The sequence below is a fragment of the Drosophila mauritiana genome, chromosome X, assembly GCF_004382145.1.
Source record: "Drosophila mauritiana strain mau12 chromosome X, ASM438214v1, whole genome shotgun sequence".
Taxonomy (NCBI): domain Eukaryota; kingdom Metazoa; phylum Arthropoda; class Insecta; order Diptera; family Drosophilidae; genus Drosophila; species Drosophila mauritiana.
The window spans coordinates 1,738,851-1,763,290 of NC_046672.1; the positions used below are offsets into that span (position 1 = coordinate 1,738,851).

The 24,440-nt window shown below is 40.1% G+C and overlaps 3 protein-coding genes across 8 annotated transcripts in view; 2 read left to right on the forward strand and 1 right to left on the reverse strand.

The window, feature by feature from the left end:
* LOC117148782 (delta-sarcoglycan) overlaps positions 1–3,055 on the reverse strand; it is a 30,976-nt gene extending 27,921 nt beyond the window's left edge. Inside the window, exon 1 of the mRNA XM_033316391.1 lies at positions 3,040–3,055. The gene's annotated coding sequence lies outside the window, so the exon portion shown is untranslated. The remainder of the gene's footprint in view (positions 1–3,039) is intronic.
* Positions 623–15,526, forward strand: LOC117148780 (double-stranded RNA-specific editase Adar). Of its 6 annotated transcripts, none has more exons than XM_033316382.1 (12): positions 634–1,114; positions 3,426–3,558; positions 6,354–6,441; positions 6,519–6,664; positions 6,780–6,948; positions 7,633–7,815; positions 7,901–8,181; positions 8,245–8,395; positions 9,209–9,374; positions 10,377–10,476; positions 10,550–11,029; positions 11,097–15,526. In XM_033316382.1, exons 2-12 carry the CDS (start codon positions 3,502–3,504, stop codon positions 11,193–11,195), a joined length of 1,920 nt encoding a protein of 639 aa, XP_033172273.1. In that variant the 5' UTR covers positions 634–1,114; positions 3,426–3,501; the 3' UTR covers positions 11,196–15,526. The 6 variants fall into 6 exon arrangements, 5 of the variants coding, with proteins under 5 accessions (XP_033172275.1, XP_033172273.1, XP_033172277.1 ...); XM_033316383.1 differs by lacking the exon at positions 634–1,114 and adding an exon at positions 1,465–1,983; XM_033316384.1 differs by lacking the exon at positions 3,426–3,558 and having other exon boundaries at positions 633–1,114.
* Positions 15,527–17,002: 1,476 nt separating this feature from the next.
* On the forward strand, positions 17,003–18,019 carry LOC117148783. The gene is made up of 2 exons (XM_033316392.1): positions 17,003–17,163; positions 17,223–18,019. Exons 1-2 carry the CDS (start codon positions 17,150–17,152, stop codon positions 17,848–17,850), a joined length of 642 nt encoding a protein of 213 aa, XP_033172283.1. The 5' UTR covers positions 17,003–17,149; the 3' UTR covers positions 17,851–18,019.
* Positions 18,020–24,440: the final 6,421 nt, after the last annotated feature.

Here is a 24,440-nt window from a genome sequence, read left to right on the forward strand (position 1 = left end):
ACTTGAATTTTAGTCTTTGAAGCTTGATAGATTTCATGCAAAATTAAACGGGCTCCGTTTCTCAAAATGATATACGCAAGAAAAAAATTATCATTAAAAGTTGATTAATTATGTATGGAAACCTAAAAACGCTATATCAGTTAAAACGTAAAATTATTTTTAAACACAGAAAAAGAATTCAAAAATAAACTCGTTGGATACCTAAACAAATTTTTGCAGTATATTCACAATATAATCATAAATTGGTGTACAATTTACGCAAATTAATGTGTAAGTTTAAGTTCAACAAGTTAATTTTCAGTGTTATAAGTGAATTGTTCGAAAAGTAACTCTTAAAAATGGTACACGTTTGTATGACATCTTCCAACGTTTTCCAACAATTCTGTTACCATGCTCTGGATAATAAAGTTTTTGTAATTTAAGGTAAAGAATGTTAATATATGAAAAAAAGGTCAATTTGCATTTAGCAAACCAATTTATTAGATAAAAATGCCTAACAAATCTACAAATTATTACAACTTATACTACTCATTTCTACGGTGGAAAATTTTGTTAACAGCAACTGTTAGCAGATATCCAAATATCGATATTATGCAGACTGATGCGAGCAGTAACATTACGATGTAAGTATCGATATTGGATATTGTGATAAACTGCTCACATCGCTAGATTCCGAGCAACAAAAAAGCGACGAGGTGTCATTGTTATTTTTTCTAATGCAATGTAATGCAGCGAATTTGCACATACTAACAAGTGAAACGCGGTGTATGTTTAATCCTTATCGAGGAACAAAATCGATGTAAATGCAGACCAGAGAAAACAGGCAGCACCACACCGAGGATAAAACAAACAAGAATTGATTTGTTTGTCCGGCCATTTCAGTGTGTGTGTGTGTCCGTGCGTGAACGTGAGTGCTTTTTTTTTCTCCCGAGTGCCGCCAAGTGAAATATGCAATTGCACGCTACTGCAGTCGCAGGCACACAAATCCAATCCTGATCGAAGAAACAGCGAAGCGAGGAGGCTAGAATCGGTTGCCCAACGAAGAGAGCAGAACCGTTAACAAATGACACTCTGCCGATACAGCGAAGTAAAAATCAATAATTAGAGCAAAAAGGTATGCAGTAGTCAGAAAAGCACGGAACCCAATATACATATGCACACATCTGCAGCCGTGTGTGTGTGTGTGTGTATGTGTCGTTGTATATCGCGTATCGCAATCATGCAAATAAAAGGCAAGCGACGAAAGTCAATAGATTTTATAGGTATTGTATCCCGAAATAGGAGCAATTCCCCCTGATAAGTGCCGCAAAACGGCATAATAGGTGGAGAAAAGTGTATAAAGGGTAGTGGTTAAGGGGTGTTACGTAGCCTAATAAATCTACCAATTATTACAACTTATACTACTTATTTCTACGGTGGAAAATTTTGTTAACAGCAACTATTAGCAGATATCCAAATATCGATATTATGCAGACTGATGCGAGCAGTAACATTACGATGTAAGTATCGATATTGGATATTGTGATAAACTGCTCACATCGCTAGATTCCGAGCAACAAAAAAGCGACGAGGTGTCATTGTTATTTTTTCTAATGCAATGTAATGCAGCGAATTTGCACATACTAACAAGTGAAACGCGGTGTATGTTTAATCCTTATCGAGGAACAAAATCGATGTAAATGCGCGACCAGAGAAAACAGGCAGCACTACACCGAGGATAAAACAAACAAGAATTGATTTGTTTGTCCGGCCATTTCAGTGTGTGTGTGTGTCCGTGCGTGAACGTGAGTGCTTTTTTTTTTCTCCCGAGTGCCGCCAAGTGAAATTGCACGCCACTGCAGTCGCAGCCTCACAAATCCAATCCTGATCGACGAAACAGCGAAGCGAGGAGGCTAGAATCGGTTGCCCAACGAAGAGAGCAAAACCGTTAACAAATGACACTGCCGATACAGCGAAGTAAAAATTAATAATTAGAGCCAAGAGGTATGCAGTAGCCAGAAAAGAACAGAACCCAATTTACATATGCACACACCTGCAGCCGTGTGTGTGTGTGTGTATGTGTCGTTGTATATGGCGTATCGCAATCATGCAAATAAAAGGCAAGCGACGAAAGTCAATAGATTTTAAAGGTATTGTGTCCCGAAGTAGGAGCAATTCCCCCAGATAAGTGCCGCAAAACGGCATAATAGGTGGAGCAAAGTGAATAGTGGATAGTGGGTTGTGGATAAGGGATGTTACGTAGCTACATTGCAAAAAAAAAAAAAAAAAAATAAACCAAAACACAAACACATGGACACACATGCAAAAGCACATGCGACGTAACATTCCGATTCCGACCAACATCAAAGCGGAAGAGAACGAAAGAGGAGGAGGAGATAGCGGAGCGAGTGGCGAAGAGAGGGCTTGCGAATGGGTGGGAGAGGCGAGGAACGCCAAGGAAAGAAGAAGGGAAAGGCTTCACTGCTGCATTGCAGTGAATTGCGTTCATCTGCCCCTCGCGCTCCTCCCCATTCACTTTGCATTTCACTTTCTTGAGCGAAACAAACAACCCAACAAGCTATAGGCCAATAAGTTCGCATCCATTCTTGCAGCGAGACGCAAAAGTGGCTCACATACATTACATATACAGCTACAGATTGAGATCCAGGTTCAGATTCAGATTCAGATTCATTCAGAATACGCGGCTCGTACAGGAGGAACACGAGATACATCTGACCATGTGTAATTACCTAATGTGGCGCAGAGTTTAGTGCATAGCAGAGCAGATAGTAAGGTGCCTGCATAAGTTGTATACTGTATGTAGTACACTTTTGGCCAGCCAGTCGATGGCTACGACGGCATGGGTCCGATTGGCCAATTCACGAGAGCGTGGGTGTACGAAAATCGATAGAATCGTGTAACTTGGGCATACAAGTACGTATGTTTAATGTTGCATGCATGTGGAATATACATACATATATACGCATGCCTATAATCATGCATATGAGCTGTTTTCTAGTTTCAAGAGTGGAGATTGTATGCGATGTCTTTATATCTTACCGTTCCAACCCGACCAATCAATGATCTGATTTGATTATTGCATACCGTAAACTGATAGATAGATAGATAAATATATAGATATATAGATAAATAGATAGATAGATATATAGGTAGGTAGATAGATAGATAGATATATACTTACATAAATACTACATTGTATGCCTGAGCCCTACGAATTGCATTCTACATGGACACGATAATGAAACAGAATCCAATCGGAACGACGGGAGAAATTCTTGTTAGACTTACATACGCTCAGGTGGGACTAGATGCGTAGCCTTGATTTGATTAATGGACTAATCATTAGCATTGAATTTTATGTTGTTAAAAATAAGCTTTTGCTTCAGTTCATATCGGTTTGATGTTACTTTTCTGTATTTTTTTAGTTCATCATCATACTCCTGTAAATCGTAAATCACCATTACAATAGCACAACAGATTTCACCAAGATATATAAAGTACATGAAATTCGATTCCAGAGTCATGTTAAAGAGCGCAAATAACAATTCTCCCCAGCACGTAAGTAGACGAAAATCGTCATTAAAAATTAGATTTCTTTATAACTTGCTTATGTGATAGTTATGTATGTATATGTACATGTACACGAATTCTCCAACACAGCTTGCATGTTAAGTTTACGCAAAACTGCATATTGTACATTTAGTTTGAATCGGCCGATTTCAGGACTTTAGTCTTAAGAACTCTACTATAGTCAGACATTTTAGAGCAGTGAAGCAAAGTAAGAGGCTTCATCCAGGAGGCCTTTGGTCACAAGGAAGGCAAAGAGATCTGGGGGTATTCTAGGTCTTTCACGGTAATAAGACTGCATATTGGCTGAAAGCGATATGGTTCAGATTGGTCTTGCCGTAGACTTCTATGCATAAATGTAAATGTATTATTATTATTACTATTAGACAATAAAGCATGATACTAGGCGTAGTTATGCAAATATTATATAGTTATGTGCAAATATTATACTTCATATGGCATGAATCACAGTTTTAGGACAATTACATTATATTCTGCTGCATTTTCTTGTTCCGTTTTCCATTTTTATAACTCGTTTTTAAATAGCAAATATCTTATGATTAAATGGTAGGTAATTTTATACCCTGCTCTCATATAGATCCTCTTTATTTGCAAAATTTCTTTTGCTATGAATCACAACACCACCTAAGTTCCCAAAGGAATTTCTTATTATTCTTTTTCGATGTGTTTATTTAAAGTGATAGAACTGATCATAATTTAAGAACGAATTATGCTTGATGTTGTACTTGATGTTCATTAGTACTTGAAGCTGGCCGGTCCGGTCCTATTATAGTAGACATTTACAATTTTCGCCATCACTTGTCCGACAAATGACACTCAACACACAGGTGCTGTGTTATATAAATATGTTGTAATGAATTCGAAATGGTCAGAACAGCGACAGAGGATATTTCTCGAGCCTAACGAGCTTCCGATTGTTTCACTTGTTTATTTCGAGCTTTGTTCACAACACACTTTGGGCATTTCGCATTTATTGTTTCCCACTTTGGGCAGATAATATATCTGGCTATTGAAATTATAAAGAAATTGTAGAGGTACTTTCCGTACTTGCCGTGCAGCTCGGAGAGCTGTCCTTTTAGCCACCTATGCGCACATAAATAAACTACGAGACTGCAGGCGCCAATTGCTCCAAACTTTGACCATAAATATAATTTCTTCGAACTGAGTGATCTCGCATATGTGTATCGTATGTCCCGGAGTCTTAGTATATGTACACGCACACATTTTCGCAAGATATTTATTTTAAAATGTTGCTGTTGATTACTGCAGATTTTGATACGCCAATGCAACTCATGCATCTCTGAGTTTGTGCTGCAGCTGCTGCAGCAATAACCGCTCCACCGGCATCCAAATTTTAATGTAATTTCGTTCATGCTGTGGGGTTGGTAATGTCTTTCTGACATTTTGACTTCATTAATTCGACGAAATCTGCCTTCTGGCCGTCTGCGAAAGTTTTATCAGCGCCAAAGCATCTCAATTTTCGACATGCACCGTGCCTTCTGTTCAATTTCAAAACAAGTGACACCTGCCATTAAAGCAAGGTTGATGTCCTTCGATTAGAACGGGGTCCCCCTTAAGAGTCGTTTTTAAAATTAATTCCATGCTCGACTCATAAAAGATGGCTTTCACTGCATATTAGGTATTTTGTTTTTTTTTTTTTTTTAGGCCAGTACGGGAACGGGTTATGGAGCAAATCAAACGAATTCCCCAGTATCCTATCAGATACCTTTTCAGCCCAGCCCTTTGAAGTGTCCCCGAATGCCGTGCACTGAAACGGACTGGCACATGTGCCTTCCCTTTAAAAGGGTATATAAATATCGAGCTCCTCGAGATCGCAGCTAGTCGCGCAAATTATCTGCACACTTACAAACATGTGTTTTTACACATGTATGTACATTTTTTAAATTTTTTTCATAATTGCAGTTCCTTCTACAAAATTAGCTGCAGTTGGCTTTTGTCGTTGTCAGATAAATGTCAGTGCTTAGCCGGGAAACTCGAAATTTATCAGTCGCTGGGTTGTAGACGGTCTTGAATGTCATATCGTTGCTCGCTGCTCGCTGCTCAGTTTTCTTGCAACAGAAATAGCAGTGAAATAGGTGGACCAATAATGTATCCAGTGTCCTACAAACCAGGGCGTGCGTGCTACAAATCATGCCACCATGCAATGCGAATAGCTAGATCCTCATTTGGTTACCAACGACAACAGTTTTATGCCGCCTCTAGTTATGCAGGAAAAAGGTCACGATTTTTTGTTAAGCGCCGATTTACGTTCCCATCATTGCCTGGCAATGTAAGTAGATTTAGTCCAACCGAACTCTGTGTTCAAACCGTACCGAAACGAAACAAACTCGCACTCTGGGAGAGATACAATATGTAGTAAAATATTTGTATGCCTTTTAGCCGTAAGCCCACAAAAAACTACCAAAAATATAACACCGAACATATTAACCGAGCAAAATATGTGAGAAAGTCGTTGTATTCTTGTGCTATTGTATTACAAACGTCTTGCTATAACTGTCTATATGGTATCGATGTTGTTGTGCGTAATATTAAACAAAGCGTTGTGTGTATGTATGTATGTACCATGATTGGTCTTTAAGTCATGTTTTTGCTAGAAGTCCTCAAGAAGACGCGAGTCACTACATGCCTACACACAAAACGGGTCCTTGAAATGAAGTTTGAATGCTTTTCGTTGTACTGTACAGTGTTAAAAGTAAATGCCTAAATACTCTTAATTTCACTATTAACGCATACGTATCCATTAGCCGGTGAGTGCACCATCTGATATCAACATGAATGGCTATAACCAAAAATTGCCACAAAAACGGGGCTATGAGATGCCAAAATACTCTGGTAAGTCCATCTCCAAACACTAGAATGTGCCCATTGTGCCATGTCCACTGATCCCCAATGCCGTTTCGTTTCACTAGATCCAAAAAAGAAAATGTGCAAGGAGCGCATTCCGCAGCCGAAGAACACGGTGGGCATGCTGAATGAGCTAAGACATGGACTGATTTACAAATTGGAGTCACAGACTGGTCCGGTACACGCACCTCTATTCACGATATCCGTGGAGGTGAGATATGAGCTGAAACAAAATCATGGTGCATGGTGCACCATGAGGAGGTCGCTTTGAGAAATTATCGAAGGAACGGAACCTGCGATCTCAAGTTCTCTAATCTATTTCACAGGTCGATGACCAGAAATACTACGGCCAGGGCCGTAGTAAAAAAATTGCACGCATCGAAGCAGCAGCAACTGCACTGCGCAGCTTCATACAGTTTAAGGACGGAGCAGTTCTGTCGCCTCTGAAGCCGGCGGGCAACTTGGACTTTACCAGCGATGAACATCTTGAAAATGGTATTGAAAATTTGTCCAATTCAAAAATCTTTGAGATCATTCGATGACTGATAACCCTACCTCGCTTGAACAACCCACGTTTTGCATGAGTCAGAGCAAGTTAGTGTTTTTATCCTCTTTTGTTAATTATTTTAATTTATTATTTAATATGATTTACTCTGGAACCTTATGCGTTTTGTGGCCATATCAAAGATGTCTCCATTCATCTCATAGCAATGTTTTGGCCGAATATCCAATAGTATTAGCCATGTCAAAAAATCAATTGTTAACGATGATTTTAAGCAAATATGTATGTTTAAAGTGCCGTAAGGTTCGCAATGTTGATTTCGGTATCGTTTGTGTTATTTGATGAGAGCCCTGTTTTTTCTCTTTTTTTTTCATTAATGCGCCTTATTCAGCATTACTTTTTTAACCCCTGAAATGCACTTTATGCTTAATAAGGCAACCAATTCGGTGCTGCAGTGTCGTACACTTACCTAACTTTCTTTCCTACCTTGACTTTCATTGGTTGATCTCTACGTTTTTAAAAGGTTCTTGCGTGTTTCTTGTTTATGCTTCCTCTTGCGTTTGTCTGATATGGCTGGAGACCACTATTGCGTCTGAAATAAGATTAGAAAACTAAGGCATAGCTTCAGGATGACGAGCAGTCAAATATCCTTAGCTAATTTTGTTTTATTTTGCTAGATGTCAGCAAAAGTGCTATTACTGTTGACGGTCAGAAGAAGGTTCCAGAAAAGGGTCCTGTCATGCTCCTCTACGAATTATTTAATGACGTTAATTTCGAATGCATTAACATTGACGGCGCCCAGAACAATTGTCGCTTCAAAATGACCGTCACAATCAACGATAAGAGGTTCGATGGAACAGGTATGTATTGGATTAACTCGTTGTTAACGTCAACCCACCCAGCCACATACAATTTATGCTAATGTGCAACTCAATTTTCCTCAAGGTCCTTCCAAAAAGACGGCGAAAAATGCGGCAGCTAAGGCGGCACTTGCTTCGTTATGCGATATTTCCTACAGTCCAATGGTGGTGCCACAGAAGAACGTGCCCCTGCCAATCGACGACAAGTCGTCATCGATGGAGTTGCCTCAGATACACGCCGATACGATTGGTCGATTGGTCTTGGAAAAGTTCATGGAAGTAATCAAGGGTCAGGAGGCTTACTCGCGTCGAAAGGTATTAGCGGGCATTGTAATGACTGAAAACATGAATTTTTGTGAAGCCAAAGTGAGTACGCAGCCAGCTAAGCATTGCGAAACCAATTATAATAACAAACCCATCCTTGACCAGGTTATTTCAGTTTCGACGGGCACCAAGTGTGTCAGCGGTGAGCATATGAGTGTGAACGGAGCTGTCCTAAACGATTCCCATGCTGAAATAGTCTCCAGGCGTTGTCTTCTCAAATATTTATATGCACAGCTGGACCTTCAATGCAATCAGGGTATGATGCATATGCTAAGTTCAGTTTACGTATACTAATAATACCGTAGAAGTTAGAACTAAGAATAATGCATAATCTAGTTGTTAAATGTTGATATCGAAAATGTACGCTTTACCAGCAAGAATTGCTAAAGTTCCGATTTGTGCTCATTGAGCATATACGAGCAAACACTTATATTTTTTTTTTCTTTTACACATTATAAACAAGCACTTTAAGCTAATTTATGTTTTCCCCGTTGGATCGTTTTAGGTGTTAGGTGTAAACATTATTTATCAAATCTAAGCACAAACATTAAAAGTATCGAATATTAGTTACTAAAATTTCAGTTGTTTGAATTCAGTCATTGAATTATTTTATATATTGCAACAAACCAATAATTGAGTAGCGAAGGGAAAGGTTCTAAAGTAACATTGTTTCTTTTTAATTCAATTTAATGCCTGTGGCATGATTTGGGCCCAGTGAACACATTTAGTATTCTTAAGTCAAAACTCACCTATCGGAAACACAATTAATGATAGTTCTTTTGACTTGCAAATAAGAGTGGGCCTTGTAGGTAAAGGTATTTGCCTTTGGCTCAAAACAAAATCAAAAAATGGGTATAAGTTGCGTAGTATTTTGCGATTGGCCTTGCTTTTGCTTTTTGCTTTCCCAGCTTAACTTTCTTACTAAAACATGTTCCGCATTGTTTTGTTGGACTTCTTTTCATGTATACCCCTGCGTATTGGTGAAAAGAATGAGATTTAAACATAAAACTACTTCGTTTTACTTTAATTTATATTTGATTACTCTTATTCAATTTTCTCCTAAATTTAGCCACAGCATATCAGTCGATTTTCGTGAGGAATACTGATGGGCAATACCCTTATAAACTAAAATCCGGGGTACATTTCCATTTGTATATAAATACAGCACCTTGTGGGGATGCACGGATATTTAGTCCTCACGAAAACGACACTGGTGTTGACAAACATCCAAATAGGTTGGTACAAACTGCATTCTATAAATACTCGATAATTTTATATGATGAATACTTTCTCTACCTATTTACACATTTAAATTGTATTATTCAAGTAGAATTATAATGATTTAAATTTGTACGCAATAAGAAACGACATTTCCATGCGGGAAACACGTTGAGATTGCAAAAAAAATATGTATTTGCATAAAAAAATAAATATTTGTATATGTACGATTCCGTGCTTAAAAGTGCCACAAGTTACTGTCAATGAAATTGCGACATTTGTTCATTAGAAAAAACTTTTAAAATCTTGAATTCAAGCATATGCCAAAAGAAGAAAACATTGTTAAAGCACCATATCGCACACTTTCATTTCGATTTGTGGCAACATAATGTACGAAATTGTTCATATTAAATATCAGAACTATCAATTTGAACACTAGCATGAATGTATACAATAAATCAGGTATTTTAAAGCTTTTACTCCTTGTGTTGAGTATGTTTAGAAATGTATTTGTCCCCGGCTTGTTATTCGCCATCCGTTGTCTGTATGTACGGGTCTGTAATGACTCAGTCAAGTGCTTAAGATGACAAGGATATACAAATCATGGGCTTCCACTTCCACAATTTTGTTAAATGCGTATTTGTATTGCAGAGTCTATATGGACATGTCCGTCTACAAACTTCGGCGCTCCGAAGATTCCTTTCTTGGTTGCCTCAATCGTTTGAAATGGCAGGTCGAAATAGGTTAAGCATACCAAGTACCTACCATTTGTATCAGATTTTATATGTGCCGGTCTGAGGGATTACTTTGAAGAATATGTGAAAAATTAATCTTAATGATAAGTCTTGCCGCCCGCCATTCCCTACCACATAATAAAGTAATTCATACCATGTTTTGCTTCCAGTATTACTTGGCATGTTTTAAACGTAGTTTTTGAACAAGCTAATAATTATATTTTCCATACTCACATTTTATAATGCCGACAACGAATCATACATGAAATAATCATCAATCAACAGAAAGGCTCGTGGCCAGCTGCGCACCAAAATCGAGTCCGGTGAGGGGACGATTCCAGTGAAAAGCAGTGATGGTATCCAAACGTGGGATGGCGTATTGCAGGTAACCCGATTGGGCGGTTGCTATTAGATCGTGGGAAACCATTAACATTACAACATTTATGAATTCCGTGCAGGGCCAACGCCTGCTAACAATGTCGTGCTCGGATAAAATTGCCCGTTGGAACATCTTGGGCATACAAGGCTCCCTATTGTCTTCCATAATTGAACCGGTGTACCTGCATTCGATTGTGCTGGGCAGCCTGTTGCATCCGGAGCACATGTACCGCGCAGTTTGCGGCCGCATCGAGAAGTCCATTCAAGGCCTGCCACCGCCGTATCATCTAAACAAGCCGCGCCTGGCACTAGTCACTTCGGCCGAGCCGAGGAATCAGGCCAAGGCTCCCAACTTCGGGATCAATTGGACCATTGGGGACACCGAGTTGGAGGTTGTGAACTCGTTAACTGGCCGAACCATTGGCGGCCAGGTGTCTCGCATCACAAAGCAAGCGTTTTTCGTTAAGTATGGATTTCTAATGGCAAACTTGCCCGGTATTTTAGTCCGCAAAGTAACCACAGACTATGGGCAAACCAAAGCTAGCGTTAAGGACTATCAGGTAAGTGTTTATATGCTGGATCGTTTGAGGATATGCATCAAATTGTTTGCCACATCGTTTCTTGTAGATCGCAAAGCTAGAATTGTTCTCTGCATTCAAGCGAGAAGACCTTGGAAGCTGGCTGAAGAAACCCATTGAACAAGACGAGTTCGGTCTTGCCGAATGACTGCACTCAGCACTATTATATAATTTAAAAAAAGACAACACAGACAACGGCAAGCAATTAATAGAATTAGACGACATAGATTTTATGACAAATTCTGATATAGAATGCAAACTATATTGGGTGCAAACACATCGCTATGATATACCACTTCATATGATTGACAACCTGCCAACCTTGCGTACCCATTGCAATAGCAAGCACAAAGATGCTTATGCTTGAAATATAAAGAAAAGCTCTAGAATATTTACAGAAAAGAATGTAGTTTTTATGCTGGAACTGAGTAAAGGAGTATTATGGCGTTTTTTTTTGAATCAATTCATTTTCAAATTGGCTAAAGCAATTTCTTTCTCATCTAAGTTTGTGACTTGTTTTGTTATTTAAATGAATGCGATGCGTTGCGATGTCGTCGCAACCACACTGTCGAAACTTTCAAGTGAGTTGCGTCTTTCGTTTTCCGTATTTTATATGGTAATTATGGTAATAAACAATGTTACGAAACAGTTAAAAGATATATATAAAACCAAAAACCAACAAGTAAACTCAATGAATAACAATAATGCAAACAGAAAGCTAGAATTCGTTCTCTTATCGATTAAGCAATGTATTTTGTTAAGTAATGTTATTTGCAACGACATAATAATTATAATAATAATAAAGCCACGCTTAATATAAACATAAGAACATTTTAGGTGAATCTGCGTTAATTTCACATACTTTTCTTCAGATCAGATATAAACCTAAGCTTTAATCGATTTTCAATGAATAAAACTGTGTTCTTGGTTGAAAAACTTTATATCTATATAAGAACCTGTTATCAATTAAATTACGTAGATTTCTTTGCATATTAGTTGATACAAATCACAAGCAAGCGAAAGCAGATAAGAAGATATATATATATATATATATATATATATGTATATTAGTTACCAATTTTGTAGCAAGCTGATAAAGGCATTTGAACTACCTAAGTCTTATCATGAAGCTTGTATCGCCATTTCGTATAATGTAGAAAGACATACTATATTAGTTGTCGTTACTTGTACATCATTATACCTTCTGTTAAACTAACTTCCGCCCTAAGTTCTTCCGGTTGTTCGTTCAATTTGAAATGGCAATTGTTAATGGTAAGATCAATACCTACTCTTCCATCGTCAAATGACGTATTCCAATTCAAAACAAGGCGATTTGGCTCCTCTTTTAATGTGTACTTGAAAATGCTAATATGAATGATCTAGTCAAATGTGGTATTCTAATAAAGCCATAGTCTCCAACCATTCAGTTATGTGAAATAAATATTACGTCGAAGTTGCATAGAACACGAAAATGAAAAAGACTGCAAGACATTAGAGCAGCACAGCGTATTTTGTTGCAGTTGCAGTTTGTCCGAATCGTCTTAATCATGAAAATACTCACGACCTCGAAAATGTTTGAGTACCGACCTCTTGAGATATAATTTTTCATTTAAGGCCTTAAATTTCTTTAAGAACTAAAATTCAACCGCTTATTTCGTCCAATGCCGTTTATAATTAACAAACTACTTCGAAGTTTAATTTTCTTTGACTTTCCCACAGTCCATTTAATGCTACTCTTAGTAGTAATTTAATTTACATGATTGCTTCGCAACGTGTTTCCTTAACTACCGAGTGAACCTGATGGGCTGATTATGTTTTAAATATGAAAAATGATTAATTGTTAACATTTTCAGCGCGGCACGAAGTAGGCAATTGAATTTTGAAGTTTATGGGAAATTTGATAATACGAAAACCATCAAGGCTTTTTCAATGTGAAATTATAATCTATGTGGAGAGGACATTATTTATAATTTTCAATAGTGGTATTCTTCAAATTACGTCGATAGCAAAAATTTAGTTATAGATTTCCTTTAAGTTCTAAGTGATACAAGTACACCATTTTTTTTCCTGCGCATGCTAAAAAATATATTGGCATAGTATTTGAGTAAAAGAAAAAAAAACTTGCGAGTTTTTCTCCATTACTTGATTAAATAATAATATGACGATATAATTGACTTAAGTAATATTTGGAAAATACCGCGTATGATGGATAAACCAAAGTTGATCTTATATAAAATACTGTGATACTAAATTTTACTAGTACTTCCAGCATAGCTGCATTTTATTCATTCTTAAATATTCTATGATAAGCAGCAGCAGATAATAATCAATGACTATATAGGAAAACAAAAATTTTTAAATGGCATGCACCATGCTTGTCTACATTAGATTTTCAAGTAAGAAATTTTACAAACTAGATTAATACGTATGGAAAGGTGGGTATAACATTGGGACTCCTCAAATATCATTTTTAATTGCAAAACAAAACAATAGGCTCTCGATGCAGCATACACAGGACAACTTCAGTCAACTAATTTCTATTGCGATAAGATACATTAAATGAAACCCTATAACACGTAGGCTAGTCGTCAAATCGGTATATTCAAGAAGCAGCTAATAAACGTTCAACACGTATTAGAATACCAATCTAAGAACACACAATGATAACTATGAGAATTTTTTAATTAAACTTAGTTGGAAGAAGATCAGACATTTACAATAGTATGCTAGTCGAGTGCTCAACTCTTGTTATGGAATGGCTTTAACTATTCACCTACTAAGTTGGTTTGCCTATCGGTTCGCATTCACATTATTTCATAATATAATTGAAACCAGCTTGGGAATAAATAGAAATAGACATAGACATAGTAAATATCACAGTTTGAAATGGATATTGTACTTGCAAGTTGGACTTACATGAATAAGTATACAAAACAAAAGGTTGCTCAAATTGCAAAACACTTTGAAAGTATTTCTACATCTTCCAAACAAAAAGCAGTCCTCAAAAACACACTTAGATGCTTATAGAACATACCGGGTTTTACTATACATATATCCCGCAAAACCAGTGATAAGAAGCCGCATCGAGTCCCTACTACTACGTATGATGTTCTAGACCAAACCCATATACCAACTACCATATAGCATGAAGAATCTAATCCAGCTGCATACATATGTACGAACTAAAGGCAGCAATCCGAAGCAGATTTTATTACCACTTGCAATTGTATGAATAGTTAGGACATATGATGTTTCGGGAGTTCAAAAACTGTAAGCAATCAATTATCTGAGACACAACATGCTAAACATATTGCAGATCCAGCAGGATGCCAAGATTGAATCTGTTTTACGTGCTCCTGAGATCAAGAACCATATATTATTGACTTTCTGGGCTAAACGCGTTATAAAGAAGACCATAATCATAATTTGGGCTTACCCACTAGGCATTGCTTACGCATATTTCACTAAGTTTACGAAACGAATATTAAACTACCAAAGAAATAAACAGTATAATTATAGTAAATTTACATTTTCGAGCCAAAAACACCTTTTTTTTACAAAACATCAAATATTTTTTTTTTTTTTTGATTCCACCGAAACTTGCAATTTTGATGGAAAAGTGGGTTTAGGAAATTAGCAATGCGGACATCCAAACAAAGATGGCTGTTCTTTAGTTTACGAACAAGCCAGGAAGCCAGGATATTTACCAGGAAATCAATATATGCATAACTTAATATATAGAAATACACACTTATACGTAAAACTTTGTTCATGAAAAAGATTAGTGCATATATCCAAAAGATTTAAGCAAATAATAAACACTTAATATCTAAATACACAGAACAAACTTTAATAAAAACTAGGTTTACACTTCCTACACTTAAACTTCGCTTGTCCACGTTTCAAGAAATTCGCTTGGATAACGAATCAATAAAATTCCAAAATAGTAACAGTCTAGTCTGCGAATTACAAATTCTATTTGCAGTTTAAGAAATATTCTTTCAAACACGAAAACACAATACTTGCAAGAACGTAGAAATCAATTGCAGGCATCCAAAATTGCTCGTTTAGTTTTAAAAGAAATCCGTATGTACCAGGAATTCAGTATATGCGTGGCTTAATACATAAAATACATACACACTTACTTATACGTAAATCTTTGTTCAAAACTTGATCAAAATTTAGTGCAAATAGCCAGACGATTCAAATAGAATAATAGCGAGCAAGAAAGAGCATTGTTAACAGCTACCTTAAACATTTAAGTCGGCAAAAACAAATGTATCAATAACTTAAACTTTTAAAATAGATTTTACGATGGCCTTTTTGTTTTATAATCGACTGTCAGCCAATAAAATGATCCCCACGTCATTGAAGACGAAACCTAAACCCTATAAGCCTATGAATATTTACACAATCGTTCGGTCTCCAACTAATGTAAATGAAATTTAATAAATTACCAATAATATATAGAGAACAAAACAGCCTACGATTATTTATTTATTTAATTACGAATCGTGAAACTATGTAAGTATTCATTAGCAAATGCATAATTCGATACAGCTATGAAGTAGATTTCATATACAAACAGTGGATTCCGATACGTGGGATTGCATTCGTAGGGTTGCCTTCGTGTATCATGTATAACTTTGTCTCCTGTAAGATACTGGAATATATTTCGATATAGGTGAGTATCGTTCTTGGCGGGCTTGGGAAGAAATCAGGATACTTTTGGTCTCTGCTGCAGTCATCGCAGTTCTTTTTCAGTAAATGTAAGTAACGTATTATTGTATTGTATTGCTAATATCGATGAAATATTTTGTATACATATGTATGTACACTTTACTTACCTATTGGTAAGTAAACTTATTTACTTACCTATTGGAAGCAAAAATATAGAAAAATGAAATAAATAGTTATGAAACTCCAACGACTTTTTGGCTTATAGTATATTGGCAATATTAAACCTTTAAGATGGTTTGGATTTACAAGCATGATCTAAACATTTTAAGTTTATAGTAACAACAAGTTATTCACAGTTATTCATTTTCCATTTTCAATTTTCAGATGCCGCCCTTGGTTGCACACAAGAATCCTTTGGAGCCAAGCTGACGTAGTTATTTTCCGTGTTCCGACGATTCAAGGCAACCGGAAACAGAGCGATGAAGCTAACTTGCCCGGTAAGTCCTCCATTTCATAATCCCTTCAAAGTTAACAGTATACAATTGGGTTGCAGAAACGTGGATCCTTGGTTGGTCTTGAGCGTTGATTTTCCACACAGCATGCAGGTTTCGTCGACAACGAACTTGTTGAAATTATTAAAACAGCCCGCTGCTAACGAAACCCGACTTCAGTGAGGATGTTTATCCTAAGTTGCAGTTGCAAGGAGCACTTTGTTGTTTCACACTATCGGCAATTGCCACATAAACGGATTTCCTGCTGCAAAATAAAGAAAATTGTATGAATTGCATAGCTCGATGATCTCTGCCAACTGTTCGGGTATGGCAGTTTATGTTGAGACCATTTGGAAAATCTGAATGTGCTAGAAGTATGGACTCAGTTTGCAAGAAACGAGATATATGTACATATCTCTACGTATATGTGCAGCTGCTGCTGTCTGTTGCAAAGCGGGAAGGCGACAAGCAAGAAAGTAAATAACTCACTTAAAAGCAAATAAAATCTAATTTACTTTTAACGGAAATGTGCTCAGCAGCCGGGAGGCGGAGGCACTTAATCCGTCAGCCCGGCAGTCATGCCTGTGTGCCGTATTGCTTATAAAATGCAGAAAGTTCAGTTCATCCCGCCATCCTCGGGGCCAAAAAGCAGCAGAACGATACTCGTACACGAATCGCACTGGAAACAAATTGGGACAGGGACAAGGTTGTGAAGTAAAGTTTAAGCTAAACTATATGGCAAAATAAAATGGGCTAATAACTGAGCATAATGACTAAGAACACCTCAGAGCTCAGGGTCAGAAGTTCATTGAGCTAGATAGCTCTGAGATAAAAGTCAGACACTTTTCTCAATTGCCTCGTGCCAGAAACACTGAACACTCACCAAATTTCTCTCATTAGAGCGTTTCTCTAGGATAACCCTACCCAAACAATGTGGATGCAACTGTGAGTCCAAAATAATCATAAATGACCTTTTTAATAGACATCTCACATAATATCATTAGAGGCTGTCGTGGGCTTGCAAAAAGCCCCAGGCGAAAAGATGACGACAGTAAGCCACAATCTATGATTGCCAGTGCATACAGGGACGAATACATGTACAATACATATTTGGCTAAGAATACTTTTCAATTACCGGCGGGCAAAGATAGCGTCTATCTCGCCAACCCTTCGATGAACGAGCTAATGCGAGCTATTCAAAGTGGCTCCTCATTTAAGCGCGTCGTAGTATCGATGATTGTCCCATTGCCCAGAACTTTCCAGCTGCTGGCACCAGCGAACTCTCCTCGCCATCAAAATGTAAGACATACCCCAAATGTAGTGCACCGAAGACATTCTGTCGATCACCAGTTGCATCAGCAGCGAGTGGGAATGTCGTCAGTTCAACGACTGCCGAGAGTGCACTCGCAGGGCGATTTGTTGCAGCCAAGGCTGTCGGTTTGTGATGAGATGATCTCTAGAGATGACCCGCCAGTGCGCGTGGCTCCTTTGGAAACGCCCACGAAGCCCCAGGAACTGGCGACCGAGGAGCCCAGTGCCCAGTGGACACGTGCACCGAATAAGAATGCATGCTATTGGATTGGCTTGGCACACTTGCTATTGGTGATTTCTTGCCTGCGCGGACTCTTTTAAGCAAACATTCAAGTAGAGAACTTCTGAGTAGTGTTTTTACCCGTCTTACAGCGTACAGCCCTTGAATATGTATTTAACTCTTCCAACATGCCGAACACCTCTCCCAATTAATCAGCCAGTATTAAACTGCAGCTAAGCACTCAAGTCTGCTAGCACCCCAGCTAGCTACATTAGCCAGAACAAGACATTTGGTTTCGGGGTATTTGCCTTGTCGTTCTCCTGATGACAGTTCTGTGGCGCAAAAGGCACATAAACACATTTGCCCGCCAGCTGGCAAAAGTGGCTTGTTTTCTCGTTGGATCACGCCTACCAGCTAGCACTCGTAGGAAAAGGCATGTGGGCGTATGTGCTCGGATCTGCCGGTCATACGTATCTGTGTATCTGGCATGCGATCCGTGTCAGAACGTAGTAATGACCAATTTTGCAAAGCGGCGACATCTTCATTCCAGTTCTGAGCACTCAGCGGGGCCAATGCAAGTGCGACCTATTAGGACTTTCTATGGTAATGGGAGCTAAACTGGATGAGGACAAATGTGGCAGTAGCTTGCCAACATTCGCAGGATACATATGTATCTCAAGGATATGCAGGTTGCTTTTATGCTTATTCGGCAGTGCTGAATTGACTCACATCAACTGGTGTCGTTGTGTCGTCTGTTATGTTTATGCCGCGAATAGGGTGTTTAGTTTTGATGGCCTTTCAAGTGAGCGAATGAAAAGAGCAACAAAAAATACAGTTTGTAATGGTTCGCTCAAATGTAGCTCGCTGATTCGTGAATATGAATGTAAAACCCCCCACACGTCCGTATCCGTATCCGTATCCCCGTATCTGCATATATTCAATTTGATGGGGTAGCTGTGTGTGTGGACATTGGTATCGGTATTGGTATAGGTATTGGTATTGGTACTCAGCTACAATAATAAAGTTTGCAACCAGCCACTTTGGATCTAATGCACTCAAAGTGCCATTAAAGGCTGGCCTGGCCCTGGTCTCTATTGATCGGGGTGTCCTCTCGGTAAAAAGTGACTAAATCGAATTATTGGACACAAAGTCAGCTAGAACGGCGATGTTGCACTTGGCAAGCCACACGAGTATTTTTGTTTGTTGATACAATAACAGCATAATAGAATTTTCAGTGCCTAATTATATTAAAACCGAGACAACCGAGCCATCGAAGTTGGTTAAAGCCCACTAGCGACTCTTTAAAGCAACAAGTTGGTCCGTCCTACCTTTGGCTCTGATCAACAAATATGCTCTCCTTGATTTGGTTTTAGGTTGAGTAAATGTGTTCTTGAATCGAAATACGTTTAGTAAGTACTGATCGGTTTTCGCATTAGCATATGCAAATCGGATTTTGACATAAAATGCCATTTGTGTCGATGCACGTACGAGTGCAGGCGAAAATGAAGATATTTCATGGAGATTTGTGTGGGGCGAGCACTTTCTGCAGCTCAAGTAACTCTGATGAATGAAGAAAGTGGTAGGAAGATGGGAAGACTGGAAGACAGGAATACAATGCATCATTCGACGCACAGGTACTCAAAGTTGCACATGAAACATGCGGAACAAGAATGAAACTACATAAAGTTTATTGTACCTAATTTCATTTTATAATTTTTTGTTTTTGTTGCCTTTCATCGTGCAGCAACGGCAAGGGTAGTGGTGTGGTGCCAACGGATGTGAGTGCGGATGTTGTGAAACCTCTTTGTTGTGGCAAACACTTACGCACACCACCACCCAATGAAGCGGAAGTCGACAAATGTATCGTGTACTGTCACAGTCGCAGGAACCGTGTATATTTGTTCAGTCTGTTGAGTGTGTGGAGTGTGTAGAGTGTGTTGAGTGTGGTATTGTAACACGCACATTTCCGGTGCTACCTCTACTGTCTACTGTCGACGTCATCTGTTTGAGAATTTATCACTCGCCTTTGTTTCGACAGCCAAGTTAGCTTTTGCGTTGACAGTCGAAAATGTCCTAAAATGAATCCCCTTCTGTTCTTTTCTGTTCTGTTGATGACTCCACCCGCCTTCGCCCAGAAAAACCTTATCTCTTCGAACTTTGGGCGAATCTCAAGTGAGGGTCCTCTGCGATCCTTGGGCCATCTATCTACTTAGCTTCTGTAGAATATTTAGTATCCAAGTTGTGCGTGAAAAACTAACCAGATGCGGTGATCCAATACCCAGTTGAGCCATAGAGTGCCGACGTAGCCAACGGAAAGGGGATTGCCTTCATATGATGTACACCCAAATAGGTTATTCCCTACCCACTGGACCCCGAACTGCCTCATCGCAGTGGCGAATTGTAGCCAGCAGACGACAGTAGACAGAGTTATTGGAGGGTAGAAATCGCATTGAAGTTCAGCCTATCCCCCTGATCGCACACAATAACGTTCTGTATTCGAGTTCGAGCCCAAGCGATTGCCCCCGGCTGCAACTCAAATGTGGTCCAATGGTCCAAGAGCACTGCCAAGGCAATAGACCATGACCGTGGACAAAGATATAGTTCGATGGCCGGATGGCCGTTTGTTTGTCTGTCTGACTGACTGCTTGGTTGGGTTGGTTGGTTGGTTGGTCGTTGGTCGTTGGTCGATAGTCGATGCTAGTTGGTTGAACGGGTGGTTCGCTAGATGGCTGACTAACTAACTAACTAACTGACTGACTGACTGGCGACCGAGCTCGCTGTAATTATGCTCCCATAGCAAGAAAGAGCCCATTACATACGAGGGTTACCCTCGATACTTGATTTGGTAGTAACAAAATAAATTAAGTTTGCTGGAAACTCTAGCTCTTTGGTTTTAGACGAATAAAAGAGTGATTAAAACAATATTTTTGAAAAGAGACACTTAAACTTGATACTTGATTTGGTGCATCTTGCTAACTTGTCAAACTGCAAATCTTTACGCAAATGTTTTAAGCCAGAATGTGATGTTAATAAGGTTGAAACAGCTTTTCCCACCTGTTACACCCTTTAGACCCTCCTAATAGCCCGCGACTTGAAAAGCACTTCTGATAAAACATTCGAAGGTGTGACCTATGTTGCAGACACCTGTTACCATTTACCCCATGTGATGCATTTGCTTTCGATTTCAAAATAACTCTCGGAACATTTTCTATAACTTTTCTAACATCCAAAGAAGGCTTTTCTTACCGGCGATTGCAATGTTCGGATGGCGAAGGAACTGGAAAACTTGTTGACTTCCGTTGACTTCCCTCCGTTGCGAACAGCTGGCAGTGCGAATGTTCCTAATATTATTTGTTTAAATAACTTACATAGAAGCACAAGGCAGTTTTCCTATGCGTAGGAAAGAATATACACCTTTTAAACGATTTGGTGCGATTCACAACAAAAAAAAAATTTGCTACCAAATGAACACAACATTTTTGTAAAGTAACAGGAAAAAAACTCGGAACGGCTCACGCGAACTCGAAGCGTAATAAATACTTTTGTAGGCCAAGCGCGTTGGCATAAACTCGTACTTCCGCCTCGAACGTCCCGAATCGAATGAACCCACAACTGATTCTCGTTCAAAATGAAAACTTTTTGCAGGGCAAGAGAAAGGCCACTGCGATGCTATGCGATGCGATGCGGTGCTTTTCAACCCCCGATTCCAGTGGGCGAAACAAGGGCTTGTTGTATACACAGAAGCGCACGTATACGTATACGTCGTGTGTGAGCGCACATGCATTGAATAGGTGTGCGGAATGGGTGTGTGTGTGTGTGCTGGTGTAGTGTGGTGTGGTGCGGTGTGGTGTGGCGTCTGTGTGTGGGGGTGGGCTCTGCTGTGCTGTGATGGGGTGGGTGGCACGTCTGCCCCTTCAGAGAGGCAGAGACGCAACGTATCCATCCACAACACAATGGCATTGCACTGCTGCTCCGCGACCCAGCAGCATCACTCTTCGTCGGCCCCATCCTGCCTCTCCAGCCACTCCGCCCATGTCGCCCATTGCCACCCAGCTCCATGGAAGGCTTCGTCGTCGTCGTCGTCGGCGAAATCAGTGACACGAGCCGCTCGTCGTGCTGGCGGGGATTTGGCAGCGCTGGGCCATGACGATGCTCGACGATGTCGGGAGAGCGCACCTTTGAACTGCTGCTGTTGCTAGTGCTGTCAGAGCCATCGGATGGCTGGATGGTCAGAACGGAAGGCAGCCGGATCGGGATCGGCAAGGGTGTGCCGGAGCACCAGGGCACCAGGCATTTGAAACGGGCACGTATAGTATAGGTAGAGGTGTAGGAATAGTTGTAGGTGTAGGTATAGTATGGTATGGAAATTCATCATTTTCTTCCTTTTTTGCGTATTTTCAATGCAGACAACACTCGTCTAATGGTTGGAGAAACGGGTAGCGAACATAGCGTAGACGGCATAAATCTTCCCCAGCGCTTGCTGCTGGCGACTCAATCGATGCGGATCTCGGTTTTTGGTCCGATGGCCAGGTGGTGAGCCAGATATATTCTAGATGTAGCATATTTAGCCAGCAAAAGAGTAATGCAAACACTGTTTGAAATCAATGATAGGAAGTCAACTGGGAAACTAGGATTGCGGCAGCGGCAACAGTTTAAGGAGACTTTCAGTTCACATCCGAAATTAGCTTATTTGGCCACCGTGCAGGCAGAACAACAATACGACCAACCAACCAACCTATTCCGGCTGCAGAACGAAGCCAAAAAGTCGTGGCCCATCCAACCATCCCAGCCCCCCACGTACGCTACTCCCCCGGCGTAATCCGCAATCATCCTCAATCGGTTGGCTGACTCGCCTACAAAAAGCGAAATTGAGGCATTTTTACCTTTTTATTAGTACATAATCATGGCAGGGGACGTGGCCGGCCGTGCGATGGAATCAATGGACCCAGTACATGACAATAAAAATTGGCCATAGTGTAAGTGCTTTCTGCTCGTGGTGGTAGTGCGACAGTCTGTCTGTCTGCGCTCCGTTTCCCAAACCCCACCCTCCTCCCATCCCAGATGTGCGTTTCTGGCCATCCGGCTAACGAAATTTAAAAGCGCGAACGGCACGGAACGGTCAGTGAAATCGAAACAGAAGGGCAACAGAAGCAGAAACAGAAGCAGAAGCACATTAAGCCACAGCTATAACTATAAAACGGAAACAGCTTTGCATACATTCGCTGGAAAACGCTTCATTTACCATTTACTGCAGTGCAGTGCAGTGCAGTGCAGGAAAATCGGGCTGCGATACCATATTTATTATCTTGCCATGCGTCTGGCATGTTAGCTAGTCTAAGCCGGGTCAGTTAGCCAGTTTGGTCAAATGTAAGTCACTTGTGGAAGGTACGAGTGTAGTCCCTCAAACAGTTGCATTAGTTGGCAAAAATGAAAATGAAACGAATGAACTGCGCTCGGAACATCTATGAATCCCGTTTAGATCGCTTATTTATTCCCGAAATAAATCGTTTGCAGATACTTGATTTTTATCGCGGATAGCCAAGCGAGAAGATGGTGGGGGTATCTAATGAATTGAATGCCTTCTTATGGCCACGCCGCACGGAACAACAACTATGGATATGGAGCGCAAAACTAATTATGATTTGACTGCGGCGAGTTAAGGAACGAACCGCCATCTCGTTGTCGTGGGCAGACTAACAAATGGCTGCGCCAGGCCGCCCAGCAGGTTGCGATCCTGGCCAGACATACTCGTATTGTTGGCGCATTGGACGTGGTTTTTAATTTTCTTTATCTGGACTCCTTGGCTTTCAGCTGCGGGCGCACTTAATTTATACCCTACGCAGGGCGACCCGCGGCACTAAGTCTAAGGGAAAATTATTTTCGTCAGCTTAATTGGATGCCGTGCACTTCCTGCCATTGAAGCGAAATGAAATACTGAAAGAGCAAGGTATACATATGTATATAATACCTATAGTATCTGGACCATCCTTCGATACGCACTCGTTGCGGGGGCCGCGAGTGTTTGGTAATTTTGCTGCATGCCCCATAAGTATGTTATGTACATTAAAGCGAATACATGCCTGTGTACTTAGTGCCCACGGATGGCATCGGTGGTCGGCAGTGCTTGACGCCCTTTGCGTGTTGCGACAAAGGTGTTAACGCCAACAAGTTGCCTCACTATGATGACAATAGAACAATTGGCCATGGGTAGTATTGCCGTGCCGTGCCGTCCCGTTCCGTGCCGTGTCGTGTCGGAGATTTTTCGCATATTTATACAGGTGCTCAGGTGGGTACAAGATAACCAACCGGGCAGATTCGAAGCCCAACTTGAGGCAGTGAGGCAGTCGAGCCACTGAAGGCAATCAGTCTGTGTCAAAGCTGCAGGGAGTGCATGAGGAGCCTTTGATATTGTTGACACAACCAGGGCAGGCCGGTCAGGATGGGCTGGATGGCAAGGATGGGCAAGGAAGGTCGGTCTGGTGGGACAACGAAACGGCGATGCGATGTCACAACGATTTTCCAAAGGATTAAAGTTGTCGTTTGTCGTCCAGATGCATGATTGCGTGTACCATACATATAACAACATCGCAGGCCAATAAAAACCGAACAATTTGGAGTCCTTGTTAATGGCACAATATCGTTGAATTTGTAGTCGGGTGGCACGGAAATCAGCTATTCGTTGCATACTTTT

Bases quoted from the DNA above. Each gene is read 5' to 3' on its own strand.
- LOC117148780 (XM_033316382.1), top strand. From the start codon at position 3,502: ATGAAATTCGATTCCAGAGTCATGTTAAAGAGCGCAAATAACAATTCT. The intron at 6,665-6,779 runs GTGAGATATGAG...TCTATTTCACAG, and splicing joins TATTCACGATATCCGTGGAG to GTCGATGACCAGAAATACTA. The intron at 10,477-10,549 runs GTAACCCGATTG...AATTCCGTGCAG, and splicing joins CGTGGGATGGCGTATTGCAG to GGCCAACGCCTGCTAACAAT.